The sequence below is a fragment of the Centroberyx affinis genome, unplaced genomic scaffold, assembly GCF_046629955.1.
Source record: "Centroberyx affinis isolate AG114_WGS23_722 - 3 ecotype Tasmania unplaced genomic scaffold, CSIRO-AGI_Caff_v1 ptg008192l_1, whole genome shotgun sequence".
NCBI lineage: Eukaryota > Metazoa > Chordata > Actinopteri > Beryciformes > Berycidae > Centroberyx > Centroberyx affinis.
In genome coordinates, this window is record NW_027284073.1 from 54 (window position 1) to 13,772 (window position 13,719).

Genomic DNA, 13,719 nt, shown 5'->3' on the forward strand with positions numbered 1-13,719 from the left:
AGTGTCTAAGCCCCGCCCACCAAACCGTGATGGGCGGGGCTTAGACTCTATTAACTAATAACAAATAACCCAGATAACATAATTTACCATCTCTCTTTTTTGTTGTGTTTTCAGTCTTTTTCATTCTTTCTTTTTTGTCTCTCCCCAGATCTATCTATCTATCTATCTATCTATCTATCTATCTATCTATCTATCTATCTATCTATCTATCTATCTATCTATCTATCGAGAGATAAGCCTCTTTCCCACACAGAACCATCAGACTGCTGTGTTAACTCTTCCAGCAGTTCTAGTTGTTGGCAAAGGTCCTGGGTGGGATTTGAACCTTCAGACGTTGTGTTTACATGGTACACACCTTAGAGCAGTGATTCTCAACTTTTTTAATATCAAGGACCCTAATCTAGTCCACATTAGAGCCACAGACCCCATTTGATGAGATTTTGTCTCTCAAACCCAAATTATATGTTTATTGTTAGATATGATTTTGATCATGACTATCTGTATTGTATAGAGAGATAACAGAGAAACTATGATCAGAACAGTCATTCCTCTACATTCTCTATTTGTGTTAACTTTGTGTAAATTAAATAATGCTTAAGTTTAACAATTCATCAGTTTGCTGGGGACCCCCTGAAACCCCCTCAAGGACCCCTCGTGGTCCCCGGATCCATGTTGAGAACCACTGCCTTAGGCCACTGAGACACCAGGATGCCCCATCACCACAAAGCTCTGCAAACTTAAAAAAATATTTCTATAAAAAATTAATGAATGTACATGAATAATTTTGGCCAGGAAAAAAAATTATCTTTGGAATACGTCATAACTCGACCATCCCAGTAGTTTTTATGGTTGGAAGATTGGAAAATGTTTCCTTAACACTGCCAGCCTTCTAGGCTAACGTTAGCAATCAAGCTAGCGATAGCCTAGCTAGCAAGCAATCTTCAGCTATTTCAGTGGATTATGAATGTAAACACCACAGGAAACTGAACGCTGCAGCACTACAGTTATCAAGGAATATCCATGTCTTTTAAATTTGTACTTGTGGTTCATTTTCGGCTTTACTGTATGAAATTTCTTATGTTCACATACGTCTCTCTCTATGAACCAGTAATCCCGTATAATAACCTTAAATTTTAATTCACCCCCTTAATTTATGCAAAATCCCCTCAAACTCCCCTAAACTCCTTACTTTATAATTTAATGTAAAATTCAGGTAGACAGGAACTTTTCCATTCATTTCCACTCAATAATCCTGTAAACCTGCACTAAAGGCATGAAAAATCTCAACCCATGACCTGTGAATCAACCCATGAATAAATCCCTTAACCCATGATACCTTACTTTTTCAAAGCTATGTTATTTTTTAATGGATAATTAATGTTTGGATGGATAAAATTAAGGGGTTTGCTCAGCCATGTTGGAAAGAGCGATGACGTCACAACTCGACCAATTCCTACAATCCTGATTTCTGCGACTTGATCATTCGACAGAATCAGCTGTTCATCATGTGGCTCCTGGTCGGAAACTCGTTCGGACTGTGCATGTGACCTGTTTCGCCATGTTTCCCAGTTAACCGCCTGCTTCTCTTGACCCTCTACAGGAAGTGTGGATACTCCCATGATCCCCTGTCCTTCCTGTCGTCGGGGAACGTCCTGCTGCTGACGCTGGTCACCAGCCAGGAGAAGAACTTCCCCGGCTTCAGGGCCAGCTACAGCCAGGTCTCTCTGACCACTCAGAGTACGAAGCACTACACTCATCCCTTCTCTAAACATCAGGCTCTTGCAAAAAATCACCACCATAACATTTAATTTAGTACTGAGGATTTTTTTTAAATTCTATTTTAAACATAAACACAAATACAGAAATATACATAAAGTGAAAATACAGATCTTGATTCTTGATTCTAGCTGAGTGATCTGCTATTTACGGTACAACTGAAACTGCATTGGACACTAGATTAATTCATTTTTATGATTTTAATTAAATTAATCATTATTATTATTCTAAATTATTTTTTTATATAAAGCACTTTGTAAACTCTGCTTTTTGAAAAGTGCTATACAAATAAAGTTAATTATTAGCATTATTATTATTATTAGTAGTAGTAGTAGTAGTAGTAGTAGTAGTAGTAGTACTTATTTCATTCCACTGGCAGGTTTAAAAAACTGAATATGAGACTAAATGACTCGTGGATGTTTTATGAGTCACAGGAATATTTTGTTGTTTGTCATCTATTGTCTGGATGCTGTGAAATCTGACCTTTGACCTCCATACAGTTGGTTACTGGTAATGTTGGTGATCTAGGAATTGAAGCTTATTCTACTGTTTTACTTATTCTAAGTTGCTCTAAATGCCTACAAAGGAACATTTGTTTCCGTTTCGGGGTAAAACATGGGGTAAAAACTTTTCTCTCAATACATCATTTTGTTTTTGTTTCCACTCTATGAATTGACTTCCTGATCAGTGTATGGTGGTTAAAAAAATCCTTTCTGCTTATTTTGACTGGCGCGTATTTCCTCCGATCACTTCACATGTGACTGTGAATTGTGTGTCCTGTCCAGAGTGTGGTGGGAAACTGTCGGGACTCAAAGGCTCCTTCTCATCACCTTTCTTCCCCTCCAACTATCCTCCGAAAACCAAATGTGTCTGGGACATCGAGGTAAACATTCTGTCTGCTTCCATTTCCACCTAATACACCTCCGATTTCTGCACATATTATTGTGCTAAAAACTATTCTACACTGATGGGTTTCACTGTCTATTTTAGGGCTGATAGACGTCGATCTAATTGCGATTATTTGATAGAATATTGTCAATTGCGATTTAAACTGCAATTCACACAAGTTTGACTCAAGTTTTTCTTGTTATACATTTTTTAGAGCTTTAAAATTGTTTCAAGAAAAGTGATTTTGTTAAAAAAAATATATATATGTGATTGTGCAGGATTTACTGAGTTTGAGTCTGATGAAAGGTTTTGATTATTGACCAAAGAATACCTGCAGCTCTAAAACTCTTTGTTAACAAATCCAGTTTGGACCAAACTCTCTCGTAAGAAATTCAGCCTCAGAAATTGCAGAAGTTCATGTTGCGATTTCAATTTTTTTTAGATTAATTGTTCAGCTCAGCTTCAGCAAAAACAAAGATCATTGGTAACATTAACAGATAAACATGTTGTCCCTCATGAATAATGCAGGCACGCCTTCGGGCCAATCAGTAGCAAGTAAAATAAATATTATAGCGCCCCCTTCAGGCCAATTTTAAAACTTTTTAAAAATGCCAGAATGGAGCAATGAGATGCACCATTCCCTTAAGTTTAGTGAAAATCAGAAAAGAACACTCCCAATTTGAATATTTGAATGTGCTTTATTCTCTCGTCAGCAATCATCTACTGTCTTTAACAATATCTTTATTTTACAATAATTTTTTTTAATTTGGGATTTTATGATTGTGTTTTTCCTCGCTCTCTGTGTCTGTCAGGTCCCCAAAGGAAACTTTGTAAAGGTTCAGTTCACTAAGTTCTCTCTGTCTGAGCCGGGACAGTACAGCAGCCAGTGTCCAAAGGATCGAGTCGAGGTCAACGGAGAAAGGTCGGTCATCTGCAAATTGTTTTTTTTTTTTAATTGATATTATCTCTGGCTTTTTCCCTGGATCTTATAGGGAGCCGAGGTTGTTGTTGTTGCCTCTTGTCAGCTCTCCTTTGGAAAAGAGACTTGTTCTGAATGGGACTTCCTAGTAAAAATAAAGGTTAAATTTTAAATAAGTAAATAATTGGTTACTTGTAATGTCAATCTAAGAACAGGTCTAGGAATTGAAGCTTATTCTACTGTTACACTCACTGGAAGTCACTCTGGATATCGGCATTAACAAAATGCTCAAACTATAAACACAAGCTATATCCTGTGTGTTGGCCTGCTGAGATATCCTCAGTGAGCCCTGAAGCAGAAAGCAGACCGCTGCCTGTGTGTTGCAGACTGTGTGGCGGGAAGCCGGACAGCACCGTCGTCACCAGCCGGAGCAACAAGATCACCGTTAAATTCACCTCCGACTCCTCCTACGTCGACCAAGGTTTCACCGCCGAGTTCGAAGCCTTCGTCCCGACCAACCGTAAGCCAGATAATTATTCATTCATTCGATTTGTTTCCATAACAAATAACTATTTACTCTTTAATTTTATTTATATTTCTTATACAATCAGACTGACTGTATGTGTGACTGTGATTGTGTTTTAAATGTTTGAACTTTTGCCTTAAAACAAGTTTCTGTCGTTTCTCTAATCTGATCTGAGGAATCTGACTCAGTTTACTTGTTAAATATTAAATTTAGTATTGGTACTAAAGTCAAAATTATGGTATTGCAGCAACACTAGTTGTACCGTATCAATCCATTCCTCCAACATGATCTCACACAAATACGTGAAATGAACACAAACTCTGAAACGCAGATTTACTTGCTGTGGACTCAAATTATATGAAAATAACGATGCTCCGCCACAAATTTGAATACGTTCCAAAGTTAACAAAGTTTCCAAAGTTTGGCTAACAGTTAAGTTTAGGCAACTAAAACAACTTGGTTAAGGTTTGGGAAAGGCTTTGATAGGTTCAATAAGAAAAACTTTCACCAAAAATTTCACTCACAGTAGAAATTTCGGACAAAATTCCTATAAGCTGGGAATTGAACTCAGCTGAGACTCTACTGCCTGGTTACAGTCCTGTCTGCTTCAGGGAACCGCTTCCTGCTGGGAAAACAGAGTTTTAACACTTTACGTGCCCCGTGCCACGTGCCAAACATGTAATTTGGTGTTAATTTGTTAACCCCACATGTTAATTTCGTGTTCATTTCACATATTTGTGTGAGATCAGGTTGCATTCCTCTCACTGAATTGTTAGTCTGGGGTCACTGGACAAAACTGATGTCATCAAATACATTTTTCTCCATTAGAGATCCAACATCCTTCCGTTGGCGTGAAAGATGGAAAATCAAATGGCTTTAGTTTCACTTCTGACACTTTACGCCTGGCTTTCTGAATATTGTCTGACTGTTCCATGTTATTGATCAGCTTGCCCAGGAAAGTTCCACTGCATCAACAACCTGTGCATCAACAACACCCTGAGGTGCGACGGCTGGAACGACTGCGGAGACGGCAGCGACGAGGACAACTGCAGTGAGTAAAACCCGGCTGATAAACCCAGACAGGACGTCGGTCGGTAACCCGACGGTCCGGCCGAGTCCTGACGCCTCCTGTGTGTGTGTGTGTGTGTGTGTGTGTGTGTGTGTGAGCAGAGTGCGAGGCGGCGCAGATGAAGTGTAAGAACGGACGCTGTAAACCGAAGTTCTGGCAGTGTGACGGAGTCGACGACTGCGGCGACAACACCGACGAGGAAGACTGTGGTGGGTCAATAAACCTCCAGACTCACAGATTAGTCTTCATTGACACCAGTGGGCAGCTGCAGCTAGCGATGGCCATGAGTTTCAAAAAGAAACGCTAAAAATGCTCAAACACAGTATTCATGACAGGCAGCAACGGGGCTTATGGGAAATGTAGTCTTAATATGGAAAAACACTAGCACTAACAATACCACTGGTGTGTGATAAAGGAGACCAATCGTCTCCAACATGCTCTTGTTGGTTTACAGCCATTAGACCAAGGTAGGAATATTAATTTGATAATGATATACTGTTTTTTAAAAATGAGACAAGCAGCACATTTACAGGAAGAAAGATAACAGACGACAGCTCGGTCTGTCATGTGTCCCTCCACACAGCGGTTCATGGTAGAAAGGGTTTTAATGTTAGAAAGTGTTTCATAAAGATCTCTGATGGATGTTTTCTTCTCTCCAGCAAAATGCAAAGCAGGAGAGTTTTCCTGCCGAAACGGCCGCTGTGTCGCAGAGGAGAAGAAGTGTGACGGCCGAGACGACTGTGCTGACGGCTCCGACGAGGCCGAGTGCAAGAAATGTAAGAAACAGTTTTAAGTTTCTTACATTTAACAACAACAACAACAAGAACATCAACAACAATCATAATGATATTTTTTTCACATTTACATTTAGCTGACACTCCTATCCAGAGATACAGTTAGTTATTTACAAGTAAGTAGCAGCAGTAGCAGTTAGTGCTGAAACGATTAGTCGATTAATCAATTACTGGCAGAAAATTCATCGATTAAAATGTTGATAATCAATGAATCGTTTTAGTCATTTATTAAGTAAAAATACCAAACATTTGCTGTGTACAGTTTCACAATTGTTAAGATCTGCTGCTTTTCTCTGTTTCATATCATTATAAAATTAATACTTTGGGCTTTTTGGCTGCTGGTCAGACAAATTTGAAGAATCACTTTGTGCTCTGGTGACTTGATGGGCAGACTAAATGATTGATTGATTATTCGAAAAAAAATTATCAATAGATTAATCGATAATGAAAATAATTGTTAGTTGCAGCCGCAGTAATAGCTGCAGTAGTAATAGTATAGTAGCAGTAGTAGCAGTAGCAGTAATTGTAGTAGTTGCAGTAGTAGTACTAGTAATAGTAATAATAATAGTAATAGTGATAGTAGTAGGGTAACACTTTACAATAAGGGTCACTAAGTTAAGGGTTAGTTAATGCTTAATAAGCATTAACTAACCCTTAATTAACAGTTAACTAATGTGTAATTTACTAATGGTGTAGCAGTAGTAGTGGCAGTTGTGCAAGTGCTATTACTTTTAGTAGTAGCAGCAGTAGTGGTATTGGTAACAGCTGTTGTACAAGTACTAGTTGTGGTAGTATTAGCAGTAGTAGTATTGGTAGTATCAGTACTGTACTGACTGTGTCTCTGCAGCTCTGGTGCTGCAGCAGTGCTCTCAGTTCACCTACCAGTGCAGGAACAGACACTGCATCAGCAAACTGAACCCGGAGTGTGACGGACAGCCGGACTGCGAGGACGAGTCCGACGAGGACGGCTGCCGTGAGTCTGCTGCACACACACACACACACACACACACACACACACACACACACACACACACACACATTTTAACAATTTATTTATGTCCACATAGAAGAAAACGGTACAAGGACACAGATATTGAAGGTGCAGTAGAGTACATTCACAAAGTCATGGACCAGTGCCATCACAGGTCTTCACAATACAAAACATAATACTCGGTTCTCAGGGGTATAAGTAGCAGCGTCTCCATATCTGGCGGCTGCCAACAATAGCAGAGTCAGGACAGAACCTTTTTGGGCATCCCAAGTTGTTGAAGTCCTCTTACAACCAACCTGTGAGTGTGTCCTGCTGCCAAATATGAAAACAAGTAGTCTGCACCTATAACCCAGCTCTGAGATGGTATTTAGGAGTGGTTGGTATTTAATGACCTTGGTCAAAAAGGCTTCCTCCAGGCTGGAGTCGAAGACGCAGGCTGCCTCTAAAACAAACACTTCTCTCACTCAGCAGACTGTCTCTGGATACATGAAGGTTGTTCCAGTGTCTCAACAGGTTTTTCAGCATTTTGCTTCTCAGTTCTTCTGTTCTTCTCACTCTGTTCTTTATAACCGGAGTGGAGCAGCTCATTGTGGCAGGACACTTCATCAGCTTAAAACATCCTGTTACTTTTTAAAATAAAAAACAACAACAACAAACAACAAAAAAACAACAATCAGATATAAACTATCTGCTTGTACTTTTTTACAAGCCTGAGCATCTATAAACATAGAAAATAAGCTTCTACTGTCTCTGCTTTGATTTTTTAACAAACTGCATTAATTTGCAGAAAAAGATATTTGTCAGCAGTAATAATATGTGTGTGTGTGTTTTCACCATCAACTGTGTTTCTTAGTATACTGTAGTTTTTAAAGACGTCAGGAATAATTTGTCTGTGTGAATGTACACCTGTGTGTGTGTGTGTGTGTGTGTGTGTGTGTGTGTGTGTGTGTGTGTGTGTGTGTAGCATTTTGACAATCAATTGTACTGTGTTGTACTTAAAGAATGCCTGCTAGTAGTGTGAGAGAATGTGCACATATACAGTATTGCATGTGTGCACACATGCTTGTGTGTGTGTACCATCAACTGCATTACTTAACATGTGTATAACTTAATCCTTATTACTAATCTGCACATTTGAAAGGATGCCTGTAAGTAACTGTGTGTGTGTGTGTGTGTGTGTGTGTGTGTGTGTGGGCAGAGTGTGGGACGCGGCCGTACCGGAGCTCTCGTATCGTGGGCGGTCAGGTGTCCCGGGAGGGGGAGTGGCCCTGGCAGGTCAGCCTCCACATCAGGGGGACGGGTCACGTGTGCGGAGCCTCGGTGCTGAGCGGCCGCTGGCTGCTGACCGCCGCCCACTGCGTCCAGGATGACGACAAGACCAGGTGGATCCACTGCATCCACTACAGCAGATTCAAAACTCAGTGACCAGACAACTGTGTTACGAGGGCGGCTGAGCGTTTTTCTGAGCCTCGGTTGCTTAAAGCTACGCTAAGGGATTTTTCCGACCACTAGAGGGCGACAGAAACCGCGACACATTTTGTAAACACACACAGCAAAGCTGCTGGGCGACGGAAGCCCTTAAGGACAAACCGTTAGGGTTGTCGCGGTGGGCGGTGTCACCAGTAGTATTAACCCCACACCGGGAATACTGTTATTTTGTATTTTGTAAAATAAAAGCACATATTCAGAGCTTCCGTGTTCAAGTTAGGCTACAAAATGATAAATGGACAATAGGATTAATTATTTGTCCTTACCTAGTGACAGTAATGTGTCCAGTACAATCCAATGGGAGCCTAAAGAAGGGCAATGTGCCAGAATCTGCTCTGCACTCACATTAACTCTCTGAGTGTTGAGCAGTGTTAGAAATCTCTGATTAAAGAGTGTTACCGTTTACAAATACCGTTAACACACGTGAGTTTGGAGAGGAATTTTAAGTTTCACTTTCATCGTAGTGACGCTGACTCTGACAGCGTTTAGACCCTCTAGTGGTGACAGACGGTATAGCCGGTGTGGCCGGTGTTGAGGAGGGAAACCACACCGGTGTCAAAATGGCACCGTGACAACTCTACACACTGTGCATAAAGGCTAATGGCTAAAATAAATGTACCTACGGAGAAATGTCGCCAGTTACCAGTCTGACTTTGACAGATCTTTCTCCCGCTGAAGGTCACATGACCCACAATGACAAGTGAAGAGGCAGGTAGCAAGTTTACTCGCTTGCTTCATCGATTCGCCATTACGAGAGTTTTTTTCAGGGATGGGAGGGGGAGAGCGCCGCTTTCAAACAGCGAGAGAGGAGATGAGCTAGTTTTAAAAAAAGGAAAAGCTTTGACTCGGGCCGAACCTGACAACAAACTTTAGGAAAGAGGTGAAAACAACAAGCTGCTGCTGTGTGGCTGTTTGTTTACATCATTACGCCTCAGGGAATTCTCCACGTAGCACACAGTAGCTTCAGGATTGGATACAGGGTCTGAAATCATGTTCATGCAAATCAGATTCTGGCCGGTGTTAAGTCCCGCCCCAACATCCTGTTTCAACAGGAAACACTTCAAATCAAGGAAGTAAAGATGCCGTTTCTAAGGTTTTTAAGGAGAAACTAAACCCCAAACCCAAATCTGTGTAAAGTCTGACATCTAAAGATAAACAGCATGTTACTGAAACTGCCATCTGCTATTGGCTGATCTTTGGTGCCAGGTGATGTCACTACAGGTGGTGACATCACCTGGCTTTACATAGATTTGGGTTTGGTGTTCAGTTACTGTTTAATGTGTCAGTATTAACTACATTTTTATCATTAATCTTTGAATTTCAGTTGAATTTGACTCATGTCAGTCAATTCATATCCAAAGTTGTTTGGTCCATTACAATATTCTAGGATGAATTTTCCAGTGCTAGAAGTCTAGAACAGCTCTCCTCTCTCTTCAGTTTATTCTACTCTCTCCTCCTCTACACTCGTGACCTCTGACCCCCTGAATGTGTGCTGACACAGGTATTCTCAAGCGGACCAATGGGAGGCCTTGCTGGGCCTGCACGTCCAGAGCCAGACCAACCAGTGGACGGTGAGGAGGAACGTGAAGCGGATCATCGCTCACCCGGCGTACGACACGGAGAACTACGACAACGACATCGCCCTCATGGAGCTGGACGCCGACGTGACGCTCAACCAGAACATCTGGCCCATCTGCCTGCCCCCCGCCACGCACCACTTCCCAGCAGGCACTGCGGCGTGGATCACGGGCTGGGGAGCCACCAGAGAGGGAGGTGGGTTAATACCGAGTGATCTCTACGAACCGGTAATCCCTTTAATATAACCTTACATTCACATGAAAGCCTCCTTAAACATCCCCCTTAATTTTTGACGCAATGAAATGCAATGAAACAGTTTGAGACAGGAATTAAAATTAAAAAGAATTAAAAAGGCAGAGGAGGAGAAGAGCAACATTCACATCAATACTAGGCTAACTGTAAAATAAAACACGGAAAAAATACTAAGGATAAAATAAAAATAAGATAAAATTAAGATGAAAAGAAGACATCACATAAAACCAAGAATGAATGCAAACGAAACTAGAAGGGCGCTGGGAGAGCTCAGACCTCCACCAAGGTTTGTGCTGTTATTGCTTGTTCGTGAGTCAGATCCGGATCCGCTCCAAAATTTTATGGGTTCTTCCTTGGCCCATGCTACACCCTTCCACCAAGTTTCATGAAAATCGGGCCAGTAGTTTTTCTGTAATCCTGCTAACAGACAAACAAACAAACAGACAAACAAACAAACAGACAAACAAACAAACGGCACAGAAAACATAACCTCCTTGGCGGAGGTAATGACAGACTGATATACAGACAGTATGATAGCACATACGTAGAGACAATGTAAAACCAACAATGTAATACAAACAAACTCGCTGTAACACAAGACTTTAGACAATATACAAATACAAATACAAAGAGAAAAAAAGGCAAAACAAAGGGGAAGATACAACAAAGGGAAATATATATATATATATATACAGATTATATATATATACAGATATATATAAATAAAAAACAAAGAGAATATAAAATAGAAATAATGAAAAAAATAAAATTGTGTGTACAGGGTGTCCATCTAACAGGTACAGTCAGGGGGAGGGACATTTACCTTATGAGCACAGGTATAGGAGGGCGTCCACTGCCCTGGTCGGGGGGAGCTGGGGTACAGACAGTGTTAGGCTGTCAGGGTGGGGTTACCAGAATACCCACCTTTGCCTCGAGGAAGAAAATAACAGAAGAAGAACTGGGTAGTTAGCATGAGCAGCGATAGCCACCATGTCTGAACAGACAGAGAGAAGAGAAACTCAAACAGAAACAGGAAGAGACGCTCTGCTCTGCTGCGGCATCTCTTCCTGTTTCGGCTGAGAAGGCAGCTGGATCCAAAACCTCCTCCTTCAGTTTTACACAGAGCCATCACTGAGAGCAGACTCACCTCATCCACCTCAGACTCACCTCATCCATAACAGTCTGGTACTGCAGCACGGACAGTCACACATGCAAAAAACGCATAGTCAACAAAATCATCCAAGATTATTGCCACCTCCCTCCCATCAGTCGAGTCACTATTTCACAAACGCACAATCAAAAGAGCAAAAAAAAAAAAAAAAGAAATCTCTGACCCCTCTCACCCTGCTCACCACCTGCTCCAGCTGATGCCCACTAGGAGGCGCTGTAGGTCCCTGCCCACCAGATCATCCTGTTTTTGTTTTTTTCTTTAAAGATTTATTTTTGGCATTTTATGCTTTATTTGAGAGATGTAGTGAGAGAGAGAGAGACAGGAAGGTATGGGAGAGAGAGCAAGGGGAGGACATGCAGCAAAGGACCATGGGTCGGTGCGGGAAGGCCTGAGCCAAAAGTTTTTTTTCCCCACTGCAGTAAGGACTCACTAACCCTGACAGATGTACCTGCTCTTTAAAACTCTTGTGTCAATCTTGTAAATATTGTGTGTTATTTCTGTCTTGTGGTAATCTGTGTATATTATATAGTCTGTTGTGTCAGTCATGTGTCTAATGAGATGCTGGTATCTGTCTATGTTTGATGTTACTGACACTGCTGAATTGACCTTACCCACCATGCTGTACCGAAAGCAATCATCATTAATTAATAAATCACATCAAATCAAATCATCTGTCCACGGTTTCCGCTAACATGCTGACCTGTTTCCTCCCAGGCTTTGCGGCGACCATCCTGCAGAAGGCGGAGGTTCGCATCATCAACAGCACAGTGTGTAACGGTCTGATGGACGGACAGATCACAGACAGGATGCTGTGTGCTGGAGTCCTGAGAGGAGGAGTGGACGCCTGCCAGGTGAACCCAGCACACACCCAACCACAGACCAAACCAGCAGGCCTGATCACTGAGACCCAGCAGAATGAAAACTGTTTTATACTGTGTACCAGAGGTCGGGACTCCAGTCACATGACTTGGACTCCAGTCAGACTTTAGTCACAGTTTTAATTGCTTGAGTCTCGACTTGCTGCATGAAGAGAAGACTTGAGACTTGACTTGACTTGGGTTCTGGTGACTTGGGACTTGACTCTGACTTGTACTCTGATGACTTGAAAAGGTTTCTAAAGTCTTGACTTGAGATCTTGTGTTTGTGTAAATGACTTAGATTGAAAGTGATGAGATTTGTTCCAGCAGACGACTGAATTTAAATTCTGTTTTCTGAATTTGTATGGAATGATTGAATTTATTGAAGTTGAAACTGATTATAGAAATCAAACTCATGATGCTCTTACCAAGTTTTTATCCTATTAAAACAATATTGCATTGAAAAGTCCTAGATATTTAGTTTTCTTTAAGATATTAAATTGATACTGGACTCTTGATTTGTTCTGACTTGACTTGCTGTTCTACATTTAGACTTGAGACTTGACATTAATGACATGGACTTGACTTGGTAATCTACATTTAGACTTGAGACTTGTGCCTCAACTTGACTCGACTTGAGACTGACTTGAGACTCAAGCAAAGTTGACTTGGTCTCTCCTCTGCTGTGTACTGATACTGTCTGATCTGCCTCTCGCAGGGCGACTCTGGCGGGCCGCTGTCCGTCACCGGCCCCAGTGGGCGGGTCTTCCTGGCGGGCGTGGTCAGCTGGGGCGACGGCTGCGCTCGCAGGAACAAACCGGGCATCTACACCCGCATCACCAAGTACCGCGGCTGGATAAAGGAGAAGACCGGAGTGTAGCGCCACAAACGCACAAGCTAGATCTCGGGATCACGGGTATTCGCATAAATATTTATGACTGGAGGCGGGCCTACAGGTCGATGCGGGCTGTGATTGGTTCCTCTGTCAAGTGTGTCGTCAGAGCAGAACATGACGATCATAAATATGTACAGCGGGACGGGGAAATTATACATATTCATTGATAAGTTTACAAATCACGCTCTGAATGTCTGCAAGCAGAAGTACAAGGAAGAGAAAAAAGAGAAAACATTCTTCCGAAACGCTACATATCATTAAATAAATCACCTGGAATCATTGTATAAATCTAAAATCTACAGCAGTGATTCTCAACCTTTTTCATATCAAAGACCCTAATTCAGTCCACATTAGAACCACAGACCCCCATCTGATGAGATTTTGTCTCTCAGACCCAAATCTGCAAATATTTTTATTGTTAGATTTTGTCCAGAATTCCATGGCTGTCTGTATTGTAGGTATAGAGATGAATAGAAACTATGATCAGAACAGTCATTCTTCTATGTTCTCTAACT

The 13,719-nt window shown here is 41.5% G+C and overlaps 1 protein-coding gene across 1 annotated transcript; it reads left to right on the forward strand.

The window, feature by feature from the left end:
* Positions 1 to 1,569: 1,569 nt before the first annotated feature.
* Positions 1,570 to 13,334, forward strand: LOC139640025 (suppressor of tumorigenicity 14 protein-like; the record flags this gene model as incomplete). Its single annotated transcript, XM_071514184.1, has 12 exons — positions 1,570 to 1,737; positions 2,562 to 2,659; positions 3,477 to 3,586; positions 3,970 to 4,103; positions 5,056 to 5,160; positions 5,280 to 5,387; positions 5,838 to 5,954; positions 6,820 to 6,945; positions 8,162 to 8,345; positions 9,953 to 10,224; positions 12,167 to 12,303; positions 13,028 to 13,334. Coding segments are annotated over 12 exons (1,721 nt in total), but the record flags the coding sequence as incomplete, so codon positions are not given.
* Between the last annotated feature and the right edge of the window lie 385 nt (positions 13,335 to 13,719).